This window comes from Cebidichthys violaceus, unplaced genomic scaffold, assembly GCF_023349555.1.
Source record: "Cebidichthys violaceus isolate CVI_PGR_0920_01 unplaced genomic scaffold, fCebVio1.0.p SCAF_120, whole genome shotgun sequence".
NCBI classification, from domain to species: Eukaryota; Metazoa; Chordata; class Actinopteri; order Perciformes; family Stichaeidae; genus Cebidichthys; species Cebidichthys violaceus.
In genome coordinates this window covers 328,198-343,128 of record NW_027176286.1, presented here as the reverse complement: position 1 = coordinate 343,128, position 14,931 = coordinate 328,198, and the positions used below count along the sequence as shown (strand labels likewise).

Genomic DNA, 14,931 nt, shown 5'->3' with positions numbered 1-14,931 from the left:
GCAGTATACGTATTTTAGTGACCTGTCAATCACAGTAAGCCCGCCCTAAAGCATACTCTTCATTATGGTCTATTTGACTCTAAATGGATCATAATTTACTTCACTTGTCAGAACCGGAGGTTGCAGCCTGGTTGCTGCCTGCCACCAAATCCTACACACTGGACCTTTAATTAAAAATCAAGTGTTTTTTAGAATCGACACAGTACCACAAAACACAACATCGCTTCCCATTAAAACTTCACATGATGGACCAGTCGCTTGGAGTTTAATGGTATCACACCATGTGATGTCATTGATTTGGGGAGTCCATGGAGCTTTGGTGTCATTAAACAGAGGTTCATTAAACAGAGCTTTACATTTCTTTATCTTCTTTTTTACAATGATCATATTCTTTAGTTTTGCTCATTCAGTAGCTTTTTCATAGAGCCAAAAACCTGGACTCTTGATCTCGTTGACCCCTGCAGGCTGTCCGCATAAGCAGATGGTCATTACTGTGACAAACACAGTTGTCCTCCAGGTGTCATTGTAGCTTTGTGTAGTTAGAGCCCACTGATAATACAAACACACACACACACACACACACACACACACACACACACACACACACACACACACACACACACACACACACACACAGTCTTCATGTCGGCCCCTCAGGCTCAGTCTGGACACTACAGAGGAAGAGAAATCACGCTGGAGACAGGTCTCCTTCCTGCTGCAGTTTAGACGCCTTGTAAACGTCCCGTCAAATCAAATTTAAGCACAGTGATCAACTCGGACAGGAGCTAATGCATCCTTGGAAATACTTGGCCGCTGCTCCTCTACTGCTTCCTGTTTATCCGCTGATTTGTTTACCGTGGGGCAATGAGGGCGGAGGTTTCTGTGGCAACCAGCCAGGCCTTCCCGTGAGACCAAAACCAGAGAAGGACTTCATTCACGTCCACTCATGATTACTGGCGCATCATTAATGACATCATCACTTTATTGAAATCACATTTACAAACGTCAGGGAATCAAAAACTGGAAATGACTCAGTGGACGTTCTTCAGTTGAGTTTCAAGGCAATCAATCAGTCTCTTAGAAAGTGTGTTGTCTAAAACAAAATGTATACAGAGTTATGACTCAAACATGATCAAAATATGTTACATCAATATATTGGCAATATGTATATAAAATATGGGGAAGCAAAGTATGTTCAAAGCAGGGAGGGAAGTAGGAGGAAGGAAGGGAACACCAAAGGTGAGGATGTTTGGAAAGGGAAAGTCACCAAGAGTGAGAGAAAGAGGTTAAGGAAAGGAGAGATGGAAAAAGAAAAGGAGCGATGGAACAAAAGAAGGAAACGAGGATTTAGGCAACCTAGAGAAGGAAGAAGGAATCAAAGCAATGAAGGAAAGGACCAAGGAGAACAGCGTTAAAGGAATACTTCAAGCCCAAAATGACCATTTGTACATTAAACACTCAACTGTGTTTCCTTAAAGTCTGTTTTTTTCTCGCCTCCATGTTGAACAAAGAATCCCAAAAATGCGAAAAATCTTTATCCAGAGACTATATCAAAACATCCATTTACAAACTCTTACACTACCTGTGCAGTTTAATCCAAGTCTCATTTTTCCCGTTTTATGCTCACTACATCCGACACATGCAGCTACGCTAAAATTGCTAACATGGGTTAACTAATTCATATACAAATGATCATTTTGTGGGTGGAAGCATTCCTTTAAGGAATGGTGGAAGGGGTAATGCAAAACAAAGATGCATTGAAGTAGACATTGGTGAGCAAGAGGAAAGGAAAGGGAGCAGGGACCAAAGGGAAGGGTGCACAAAGAAAGGGAAGGAATAAAGTGAAGGACATGGTGTGTTTGGAAAGAATAAGTAAGAGGAGATGATGGTCCATCTTTGCAAAAAGCAAAAGGATGGTTGACTTGGAGCGACCACGAGGATTATATCACAGAAACAGTATGTTGACACCAACACTGAAGCTGAAGTCATTCAATCACAAAAGATAGCATTTATTTTTTTGCGAAAATTTGTTGTTTCTTCCTGCATCCAGTGATGTGACAGTGGCGTCGTCGGAGGCAGGGAAGAACTACAGAGTGTCACTATTCGCTATGGTAGCCGCTCAAAAACATCCTTGTTTTTCTTCAGTAGAGCAGACATATTATCACATCTCACTCTGTGAATTTGAGGATTTTATTTGCACCCAACCAGAGTTGCTAGATGTTGGAACAGTGGAAGAATTAACCAAGACATGTTTGGTGAGTTTTATTTTGTTTCTGTCCAATATGAAGGAAGTTCAAACGACCAGTACGTCTCAGTTAGGTGCAAGAGAGAAACTTGAATTCAGAAGGTGTTGAGTTGTTTTTCTGGCTGATGCTGGATAGTTGAAGCTGAAGTAACGGGCTTTCAGGACTTAAGATTGTCTCCTTGATCAGTCGGTTTGACTTTTGGAAGCCCGAATAAGTAGAAATGCACTCTTACCTCGACAGGATCTTCTCTGTTAAATCACAGCCATGGCCACACGTGACAGTTAGAGGGAAATCTATAGCTTTAGGGCCCAACGCAGTCGACCGGCCCCACATGCACTAAGCTGGGAGGAGATACAACGGATATGCTGGAGTGGTTTGGTTGGGCTTCCAAGAGACTTGGCAGACATGACAGGTCGTGCAATACTGCTTCACATCCTGCTTTAAACCCAAAATATTATCTAAAAGATGGGAACTGATGCCATGTTTCATGTCTATCTGCAGTAAATTTCTAAATTGATTTAAAAGTAGATTTTAAAAAAAAAGTTCTGGACAGTTTGACCCTATTATTTTTTTACAACCCCAGTTCAGGGCAAATTTTTGAAATTTGAATTAATTGATAACCAAAAAATGAACAATTTATCAAGTCGTATGTCACTTCTACCTGTTTTATAGGACTGTAGATGGATTATAGATGATTTTTGATTCTGGACTATCAAAACGAGCCCGTTCCCACGAGCAGGATGCTCCTCTTGTAAAAGAGATATTAATCTCCATGTGACTCCCTGGTTAAATGAAGGAAACATAAAGCGTCACTGTTGACTACAAAACATTTTTTATAGACTTAGTCTTTAAACTGACAACTTGTTTTTCTGGGCATGGGAATGTGATTTGCAGACAGGATAGGAACACTGATTGTCACATCATTTAATCTGCACTATGTTTTATAAAAATACAAACCATCCTTTTTAGCTGTCTGATGGGCAAAATAGAGACAAAGAGAGCAACATCTTAAGTTTAAACGACGAGTACGTCTCAGTTTGGTGCAAGAGAGAAACTTGAATTCAGAAGGTGTTGAGTTGTTATCAATTCAGGTGTTGCTTCATTGGCATTTTGAATTAAATTATCAGACTAAAGGAGAACTTGTGTAACGTAACGAGCGTCGTAGCTTGCGTGCAATGCATCCTGGTACACGGAGACACCAGCTTACTCAGTCGATATAAAGCACGCTCTGAAGAATTAATTTCTTCAGCGGACTACATTCAGTGCTGATTGAACATCCACATAAAAGGTGCCGAGTTCTCCCTTCAGTCAGTGCTGGTTGAAAAGGATGCGAGCATTGAGATGATGTCCTTGATGTTATGGACGAATGAACAGAACCGTGATCGGTGACAGTGAAGCAGCGGGAGAAGGAAACCAGTCGGCCATTGGCATCGGGTGAGTTCTTCTGTTGCTCTCTGTGGCAAAGAAAGAGAGAGAGGGAGATAAAGTACTGAAAAAATAAAACGTTAAAAAACAAAAAGTCCAAACTACAGCCCTGGTGACTGTAATTCAGCAGTGATGGCAGACTCTCCTCTCCTCCGTCACCTCCGGAGGTCACTGCTATCTCTGCCGGACACATGTTGCCAACCGCCCCCCCCCCCCCCCCCCCCCCCCAGCAGCTCCTCTCCCCTCTTCTCCTTCTTATCTTTTCCTCCTTTTTTCCTTTCTATTTCCTACCCTCAAATCCCTGCTCGCCTGCACATCTCACTTCACTGAGTGATTGTGATGTAAAAATGATGCAAGTGAATTCTGCAAAAAATGACATAACAATGTTTCAGATCTTTTCTTCAATAATTAATATTTTAACGGTGATAAAAAACTGTATAATTCAGACACCAAATGTTTTATTTACCTTTGAAATAGTTTTGAAGAATGAAAAGATTCAAACTTCCATTTAGCTCAGAGTTTTGTTCTCCAAAACAAAACCACATCTATCAGCTAAGAGGACTTTCTACAAGATAAAAGCATGAAAGACCATTCAGACATATAGAGTCGTCCTCTCAGACATCTGACTGGACACAATCAAGCTTTGGAAGCAGGAAATTCATATTTTTGTAACGGTAGTGTAAGTCAATGGGATCTGTATAGTAAGGCACTATAAGTTCTCTGTATGAACCACATATTTCAATTTGTGTATGTCAACAGAAACGCCGTAAATTCATGTAGAAATAGACTCTTTGTCCTAGGAAGGTTGAATAGTGAGTTAGTGACCCACAGACTCATAATAACACCCGACTCCCAGCCATTCACACTCTCACACACACACACACACACACACACACACACACACACACACACACACACACACACACACACACACACACACACACACACACACACACCTCCAGCTGTCATGGCCGTCTGCGGCGGCCTGATTAGTGAGCTGGTGTCACGGCTGAGTTGTGACTGATGGCTCGCTGACAAGCAGGCCATTTAAACCGCTGCCCGCATTTGTTTTCATTTCATAAAGGTACATAAACACTCGGACATTGCTGGGTGTAATTTGTCTGGCTTGCGGCCCCCGAAACGCTCCGCTCCCCTGGCATCAGCAAGAGGAGGAAAAAAATATGCTTTAATCTCAGCCTGTGGACCGGTGATGGCCTGAGTTTAGTCACACTGTGAGAGGTGACATCTTCAACAGCCAGTGGTAGAAAGTAGCTAAATACGTTTACTGAAGCATACTTAAAGGGTTACTTTGGTACGTTTTTTTTAAATTGGTCCAATATTGAGGCAGAACGCTGCAGCCGACAACATTATGGAAAGAACACTACAGAAAAAATCAAATATCTTTCTTTACTTTTCCATTCATCCAGTCTGTTTGTTTTTGGGTCTTACAGAAGTCTCGTTCAGAAATCTCACGTGAGGTGACTTGTCGGAAAACAACGTGATGAACACGTGAGTCAGAGTTGGAAAGAGGACTGCCGGTATTGTTGGAGCACAGAAAAGCATTGCTTAGTGTTATCTGAAAGATTTTCAATGTCATTTAGCTGATTTTGACAAAATAAAAAAAAATAAAAAACAAGGACGGGGCTGCAAATGAGCTATGAGTTACTTCATGAGTTCACTTTGTAGTAGTGATTCGATAACCTCCACTGTACTGACAAACTGAATAAAACTCATCTGATAGAATTTCCTAAATATTGTGTTTTCACATAGCTTTAAGCAGGGACAAACTATGAATCCAAAATTTTAATCGCAAATGATGTCCCGTCCTACATTCAGCGGGACATCGGCGAATGAGAGTGGATGAAGAGCTTGTAAAATGCCACGTGCACGCTTTTGATGCTCGCAGCACTACCGCGTTAAAATGTCCAAGGTCTGGTTTTAAGCAGGCAGCAACCTCCGCTTCTGCAGAGTGAAGCTGATGTGGAAGTCTCTTAAAACTTGCATTATCTCTGCTGACCAGCAGAGAGCGACTCCTCTGGTTGAAAAAATAAGTCTGGTTGTATAGAAGTCTATGAGAAAATTACTCTACTTCTCTCTTGATTTATTACCTCAGTAAACATTGTAAACATGAGTTTATAGTCTCAATCTCTAGTTTCAAGCCTTCTTCAACACAGCATGATGTTCATTTAGTAAATGGTCTATTTAGAGTCAAATAAACCATAAAGGCATGCTTTAGGGCGGGCTTACTGTGATTGACAGATCGCTGCCGCTACCAGCTATACGCCGTCTCTATGTCACTCTTCTGCATTCCAAATATGGTAACTTCTGTTCACTGGATGCAAAAAAACAACATAGCAACAGTCGTATTCCAAGATGGCAACGGCAAAGTCGCCAAATTCAAGGCTTCATAACGGCAGTCCACAAACCAATGGATGACGTCATGAAGACTATGTCCACTCCTTATATACAATCTATGGTTTTAAGCACAATCCACGTGTTTACATGTTACGTTGCTGTAAGTACTGCGACATGACGAGCGTGTGGTCGTCAAGCGAGAGAAAGAGAAAGAGTGGCAGTTGACAAGCTCAGAGCAGACGGGTGGCGGCCATCTTGGCAGAGAGGGAGTTAGCGGTAAAGGTTGTCGCAAGTGTACAGAGTAGGTTTCAGTTTGTCGACGAATAAAAGCTGCAGCTGAAGCAGGAACTCACGCTCAGTGGGCACTTTAGTTTGAGTGATTTGTTACAATACTGTTACTGATGTAAGATGATGATGTAAGATTCATAATTATTACATACATCAGTGATGACACAAGGTCTGCTGTTCTGCAGTGCTTTGTTGCTCTTTTTTCAGATTTTACTAAAAAGTGAATTCATGATGATTATATTACATGTTTACCATGTAGTATAATAATACTGTACAGTGGCGTTTCTACATTAGGGGCACGTGGGGCACTGCCCCACCAGATCCAGATAGCGCTGTTGTGCAGAAAGCTCAATACATCTGTGCTTTGAGGCAAAATATATTTTATTTTATTTAATATGCAAAGTAGCGTGAATGTGTGTGTGAATAAACTTGACTCACAAGCATTATAGTCCTGTTTTGGAGTAATTTGATTCATGTGTGTTTCTGTCTTTGTGCTTGCTCTGTAAAATGCTGCTCTCCGCTGTCCCTCTCTGCTCTGTGGGGCAGCGGCGCAAGCTTAAGAGTGTTGCCATGGAAACACCAATGAGCGTGAACCACACAGGCCAAAGTTTACATTGGGAGATGGGGCACTTTCAGATGTGCCCCACGAAATCTGCCTAGCAACTCGACTTGAATACTGCGTAAACCGCGAAAACTCTCGTAATGCCCTCTCCATGCTTTGCATTGAAAATCCGTTCGTTCATGGACTGGTGGATTTTAACAGCAAAGTCATCGAGAGGTTTGCTCAAGCAAAGAACCGCCGCGCCAACTTCCTATTTAAGTGATCTGCATTGGTGAGTCAAACCTTTTTTTTTTTTTTTTTTGGAGCTGATGGATGTATCAATGCAATCTTCAAGGACATCGTCTTTTTACAAAGTTTTGTTCATTTAGCAGCATGTTTTGTTGCTATAATTTGTTTCAGTTGGGCCTTTCGCTTTATATTGTATGCCACACGTGCCACAAGCTTAATACATTATGCAAGTTATTTGAGCTATGTGTCTGTCTAATCGTTTTACTTTATTGCAATCATTTTACTTTAATGCTGTATTATAGGCAACATCTTTGTATCGTGCTGAGCGCTGAAGCATGTGAAATGTATTTGAAATAGGATTTCTGCTCCCTGCTGGCACTCAAAATGCAGCCCATAGCATATCTTACTGGTCTATATAGGCCTACTGCTTATAATAATCAGCTACCTCTATTTTTGTGACAGTGACATGACGTCATACAAAATTGCCCCACCAGAAATTTCAGGCTAAAATCGCCACTGATACTGTATACTGTGATTGAACTCTTTTACAATCCAATCGCTAAATCAAGATATGATATTCATATTGCCTGGCCTATATAAAAGAGCAGTTGTAAAATGATTTACTGCTTGTTTAAAGTGAATAATACAGAAGAGTGGTCTAAAGATCACAGTGAGATTGTTTTTCCCGTTGCCCTGGCTCGAAGTAGGAAAATGCTGCCAAGAGCAGGTTTTGCTGTGAGCACCATGCTGGTGGATGGGGACTTTGGCTCCCTTTCGTTGTGCCAGCTGGTGCACCTGGTCTGAATCAGGTTAATAGGTTGATTGGCTCGGAACAGGTGGTGCATGCACAGTGTGCACACTGCTTTCTTTTAGACTCCACCGATGGAATCCACACAGTTTTTTTAACGCTGAAAATTGAAGGCGGCCAATCCGCCAGCTTTTATCGTATTGTTTCTCGGCTTAGATTGTATCTTGCTTTTTGCCAGAGCTGTTAGTGGCAGTCCCTGATCAGACAGCCTGGAGCAGCTTTCTGCACTTGATTTCAATGAGAGGGAATCGTTTTGCGTTGCCAAACGCCACATGTTTTTTTTGTGCCTCACATTTTTACAGGAGTGCTATGTACCCTCGATTAAAAAAACTTTTTTTTCCTCTGCTGGATACCTGGAACTACATGACTTTAGTAGTCAAATTGATTTAGGAGACAAATTAGTGCTGTACTTGAGATTTCTGGGTAAGTTGTTTTCATTCATCTAAACTGTACTGTTTAACTAAGTTTAACAGTTCATGGGTTTGTGTTAAGCTTACATTTGCACTCATTCGAACAACAAAAAACGCAGCAAACTTAAAAAAAACGCCCAGTCTGTTCGTTTTTACAAATGTGGCTGATCATGCCAACAAAAGATTTGTTAAAGATGTGTAAAATGTGAAAACACTATGAGATAACGCTTTAGGTCACACAAACCGTCTACAGCGGTTTGGGACATCCAGCTCTGACCCACCTTTAGAGGCCCAGGCAGACCCTCAGCTCCTCCAGCGTCAGGCTTCGGTCTCCGTCCCCGTCGCAGTGCTGGGCGAACTTCTTAGCGCACCGTCGCGGCTTCAGCCTCCGTCGCAGGAACTGACGGAGGGGTCGGGCCTCGCGTTCGCTCAGCGACCCGCTGGAGTCCGCGTCCAGCCGGACGAAGTGCCACCGGAGCGCCGCCTCTGGCCCGGAGGACTCCGCGGCCTCCGGAGCGATAGGAGAAGCGGCGTCCGGAGCGAAGGAGGACGGGGTGTTGGTGGATGGAGAGGGAGAGCTGGAGGGAGGCGTGTTCGAGGGCCTGGTGGAAAGAGATGGGACAAAAACCTAAAGAGGTGAGAGGTTCAAGCGACTCTAGGTTAAAACCGTATACACCCGAAAGTCCCCCATTTGGACGCAGAGTACATCAAAACTTAGAGAGTTTTGTGTTAAAAGTAACTGGCAGAGAACCCACGAAGAACGAATATAATGATGTTATAGTTCTGCAGAAACCTCAGCGTCCTGGGAACAACATGAACTAGGTCACTTCTACATGAGACAAACACATCTCCCATCAGCCAAGCAAACAAATAACAAAATATCATAAATCATACTCGATATGACTGGGACAGACCGGAGAAAACAGCTGCTACACTCCGTTAGCAACGTGCTACCTACGAACATGCAGCATGAAAAAGCATGTCCGTCTGACGGAGATTACGGACATAGTTTCCATTTCTCTCCCCGGTAAACCGTCGCAGAGATATTCAGCTTCGAACACAAAAAGTCACACAGCTTTCATCGAATATTGTACTTACTTTTGGTCGAATCTCAGCGAAAAAATGGAATATCTCCGTACTTCCACTGCATGTATGTCCAGCTGCTGGTGCTCTGTGTGAATCCGTTCGATTCGTGTCTCTCCGACACTCCTCGGATTCTTGGGAGGGTTGGAAGCTCAGCAAATCAGATTTCAGAGATGGGACGTTTTTGAGCTTTATTGGCTAATAGTGCTGTCAATCATCTAGCTTTCAATTCCAGGCAATTCTATTGGCTCCTACGGTTCGAAGGCTGTCTCAATGGTGAAAATCGGAGAAGGGGGGGCTGAGATACAGCCCTGAACAGAGAGAATGGCTGAATCTGAAGCAGTATTTGACCTTAAACTAAACAACTAAAAAGGGCTTAGAAAGAGCTTAAAACACTCAAAAAAGGTCCAATCTTCTGTCTTTTGATTCATTGAACATCAGGAGTGATACATAGAAGTGATATAGAGTGTTTTTGAATTTAAAAAATACTTTTTTATTCAAATATTGGAATATTTGATCAGTTTTCTAATTTTATATGCTCTATATTTTATAAATGTTTCACTGTATCTATGTATAGCTGTGTATATAGAGCCTATATCAGTTGTTCTAAAAGCTCAGCATATTTAGGGCCCGAGCACCGACGTAGTCGGAGCGGAGGACCTATTGTTATTCTATTATTATTATTATTATTATTATTATTATTATTATTAGGGCCCGAGCACCGACTTAGTCGGAGCGGAGGACCTATTGTTGTTCTAATGTTTTTTATTATTATTATTATTATTATTATTATTATTATTATTATTATTATTATCGTACCAGTTTCATCGCAAAAAGGAGGTGCTTGGGATACTGGGAATCTTTTGAAATTTGGCACAAAATTCAATCGTGGTGAAAATTCCAGTATTATTGGGGTGTCCAGCTGCGGCATGACATTTTGGCTCGATAGCGCCCCCTACAGAGTAGCCCCAACTTTGGGTTTCACCTAGCTGTATGAAATTTGGTAGGTATGTGGAACGTGATGGGACGTACAAAAAAGTCAAAAGGAGGTATATCCTAAACCAAACAGGAAGTCGGCCATTTTGAATTTTATGACGTTTTTGGACCGTTTCAAGGCGCCGTACTTTAACGAACTCCTCCTAGAGATTAAACCCGATTGCCTTCAGATTTGGTCAGTATGCTCTTGAGACCTTGGCAGTGAAACGATACTCAAAGATCAAAAAGTTATCGAACTTTGTGTCTGTGGCGTGGCGGCAAAAAAACACCATTCGCCATGAAACAGGAAGTTGTTGTAACTCGGCTGTACATTGCCTAATCTGCTCCAAATTTCTCAGATGTCATAACATCCTGACCCTGAACACATGTATATGACAATTTTGAATCATAGTCATAGCGCCACCTAGTGGCAACTGGAAGTTGTACGTTTTGTACTTTGACACCCTGCTCCTCACAGATTATTCCGATCCCTCTAAAGTTTTGTCAGAAAAGCCTTAAGATGTTGATAATGCTTCATTGTGAAGATCGTAAGAAGTTGTCGAAGGGCAGCGACGTGGCGGCTCGGCGAACTTCGATCCTTCGCCATGAACGAATAAACTGATGTAACTCGACTCCGCATCATCAGATCTTTACCAGATTTCACATGTTTGATTAGACTCCAGGCCTGAAGACGTCTGCAGGCCAATTTTGAATCAGTCATAGCGCCACCTACTGGCAACAGTAAGTTAAAGTCTTTATACTTTGGCTTATTTCTCTCAGTTAGAAAATCAGATCAACATCAAATTTGTTCCACACAAATGTAAGAAGTTCATAATGCCAGTTCTCTAAGCTTTTGATGTTTCGTCAAACGCCGTTGCCGTGGTAACGCAGTCTTCGCCGTGAAAAACGATGGTCATTTGGAGAGGTTAAAAAAGCTCGAAACACAAGCAAACTTGACACACAGATCACAAGGCCAAAATGTAGTTCTATAATATGATTTTATTCAATCAGAGTGTTAAATCGGCTCAATAGCGCCCCCTACAAAATTTCGACGAAGCAGCCCTTGCAGTACGTTTCACATAGATTAACAAAATTTGGTAGGCACATGTATCACATGTGGACTTAAATAAAAGTCTCTTGGGGCCATGCCCTAAACCCAACCGGAAGTCAGCCATTTTGAATTTAGTCTGAATTTCTAGTGTCGTTTTTTCAATTTCCAGGCACTCTACTTTAACGAACACCTCCCAGGGAAATAATCAGATCAACTTAGAATTTGGTCAGAACAATCTAAAGACCTTTGTGATTAAAAGTTACTCAAAGCTTGTTGTTTCGTGAAATGCCGTTGCCGTGGCGACGCATTCCTCGCCATGAAAAACAAAGGTGTTTTTGAGGGGCTAAAAATACTCAAAACAAAATCAAACTTGTCACACACATTTAAAATCCTGAATGTAGTTATCTGATGTGATTTTAATGCTTCAGAGTGGCAACTCGGCTCGATAGCGCCCCCTACAATATTTCGACGATGCAGCCCTCGCAGTACGTTTCACCTAGATGTATAACATTTGGTAAGCAGATGTATCACATGTGGATTTAAAAAAAAGTCTTAGGGGTCCATGCTCTAAACCCAACCGGAAGTCAGCCATTTCTAATTTTGTATGAATTTCTTGTGTATTTTTCCCATTTCCAGGTGCTGTACTACGAACTAGTCCTAGGTAATTAATCAGATCAGCTTAGAATTTGGTCAGAACAATCTAAAGACCTTTGTGATTAAAAGTTTAGAATTCATCAAACATGGACTTGGTGTAGCGGCCATTTTACATGGTTCGCCATCATCCATCAAGCTGTTGTAACTCAACTGTTCTTTGTCAAAACTGTCCCAAAGTTGACATGCTTGATTACTGTCATGATTTTAGGACATCTGCATGCCAATATTAACTCATAGTCATAGCGCCACCTACTGGCAACCACGGACGTAAGCAGGATTCTATAATTACACCGGCCCGAACACTGAACTTAATAAAAGGTTTTGTGGACACACCATGAGAAAAAGACTTCTCTGATCTAAATATGTGCAAACTAAGATGCTTGGAGAGCAAAAGTTAGACAACAGTGGTTCTCAAACCATGTCAGTGGGCATTAGTATAAATGATCAATCCAGAGCTTCTACTCGAGAATCAGAATAAATGTTGCAATGAATGCTTCACACTACAATCTAAAGTTACAGAAGAGCTTAAAATGAAAACAGTGTTAAATTAAAGTGTTCAAGTAAAAGCAAATTACACTACTCTTCTGTTAACTTTCATTTGAGTCCAAATACAATCAGCAGGACACTGCACCCAGTAAACTGACAAGTCTGTTATGTTACAAACACTGAAGCGCATTCATGCACATTCATTTTCTTCATGATCTTAACAGGCTTACATTTATGATCGCATCGGAGTAAACTCAAAACATTTGAGGCATAATGCCTGGCAACATGATCTTGCTACGCTGCTGGTCGACGCAGAAATATCATCTAACTTGTGCACGCAGTGTATGATGGTCAGAGAAATGCATGACCGCGTCAACCAGAGTCCTGCCGGTGTCTTCGACGTGCGCGTAGTTGCGAGGGCCCGATCAATGCTGCTTGCAGCTTTAATTATTATTATTATTATTATTATTATTATTATTATTATTATCGTACCAGTTTCATCGCAAAAAGGAGGTGCTTGGGATACTGGGAATCTTTTGAAATTTGGCACAAAATTCAATCGTGGTGAAAATTCCAGTATTATTGGGGTGTCCAGCTGCGGCATGACATTTTGGCTCGATAGCGCCCCCTACAGAGTAGCCCCAACTTTGGGTTTCACCTAGCTGTATGAAATTTGGTAGGTATGTGGAACGTGATGGGACGTACAAAAAAGTCAAAAGGAGGTATATCCTAAACCAAACAGGAAGTCGGCCATTTTGAATTTTATGACGTTTTTGGACCGTTTCAAGGCGCCGTACTTTAACGAACTCCTCCTAGAGATTAAACCCGATTGCCTTCAGATTTGGTCAGTATGCTCTTGAGACCTTGGCAGTGAAACGATACTCAAAGATCAAAAAGTTATCGAACTTTGTGTCTGTGGCGTGGCGGCAAAAAAACACCATTCGCCATGAAACAGGAAGTTGTTGTAACTCGGCTGTACATTGCCTAATCTGCTCCAAATTTCTCAGATGTCATAACATCCTGACCCTGAACACATGTATATGACAATTTTGAATCATAGTCATAGCGCCACCTAGTGGCAACTGGAAGTTGTACGTTTTGTACTTTGACACCCTGCTCCTCACAGATTATTCCGATCCCTCTAAAGTTTTGTCAGAAAAGCCTTAAGATGTTGATAATGCTTCATTGTGAAGATCGTAAGAAGTTGTCGAAGGGCAGCGACGTGGCGGCTCGGCGAACTTCGATCCTTCGCCATGAACGAATAAACTGATGTAACTCGACTCCGCATCATCAGATCTTTACCAGATTTCACATGTTTGATTAGACTCCAGGCCTGAAGACGTCTGCAGGCCAATTTTGAATCATAGTCATAGCGCCACCTACTGGCAACAGTAAGTTAAAGTCTTTATACTTTGGCTTGTTTCTCTTAGTTGGAAAATCAGATCAACATCAAATTTGTTCCACACAAATGTAAGAAGTTCATAATGCCAGTTCTCTAAGCTTTTGATGTTTTGTCGAACGCCGTTGCCGTGGTAACGCAGTCTTCGCCGTGAAAAACGATGGTCATTTGGAGAGGTTAAAACAGCTCGAAACACAAGCAAACTTGACACACAGATCACAAGGCCAAAATGTAGTTATATAATATGATTTTATTCAGTCAGTGTTAAATCGGCTCAATAGCGCCCCCTACAAAATTTCGACGAAGCAGCCCTCGCAGTACGTTTCACATAGAATAACAAAATTTGGTAGGCACATGTATCACATGTGGACTCAAATAAAAGTCTCTTGGGGCCATGCCCTAAACCCAACCGGAAGTCAGCCATTTTGAATTTAGTCTGAATTTCTAGTGTCGTTTTTGCAATTTCCAGGTGCTCTACTTTAACGAACTCCTCCCAGGGAATTAATCAGATCAACTTAGAATTTGGTCAGAACAATCTAAAGACCTTTGTGATTAAAAGTTACTCAAAGCTTGTTGTTTCGTGAAATGCCGTTGCCGTGGCGATGCATTCCTCGCCATGAAAAACAAAGGTGTTTTTGAGGGGCTAAAAATACTCAAAACAAAATCAAACTTGTCACACATTTAAAATCCTGAATGTAGTTATCTGATGTGATTTTAATGCTTCAGAGTGGGAACTCGGCTCGATAGCACCCCCTACAATATTTCGACGATGCAGCCCTCGCAGTACGTTTCACCTAGATGTATGAAATTAAGTAAGCAGGTGTATCACATGTAGACTTAAAAAAAAGTCTTAGGGGTCCATGCTCTAAACCCAACCGGAAGTCAGCCAATTTGAATTTTGTATGAATTTCTTGTGGTTTTATTTCCTTTTCCAGGTGCTGCACTACGAACTCCTCCTAGG

General features: G+C 41.7%; 1 protein-coding gene across 1 annotated transcript in view; it reads right to left on the bottom strand.

Annotated features, from left to right (window-relative positions):
- Positions 1-979: 979 nt before the first annotated feature.
- Positions 980-14,931, bottom strand: part of LOC137869465 (SPARC-related modular calcium-binding protein 1-like) — a 39,152-nt gene continuing 25,200 nt past the window's right edge. Inside the window, exons 10-11 of the mRNA XM_068706874.1 lie at positions 8,604-8,924; positions 980-3,700 (exon numbers count right to left, since the gene is read on the bottom strand). Of these exons, the coding sequence (XP_068562975.1) occupies positions 8,606-8,924 (319 nt within the window). The 3' untranslated portion in view covers positions 980-3,700; positions 8,604-8,605. The remainder of the gene's footprint in view (positions 3,701-8,603; positions 8,925-14,931) is intronic.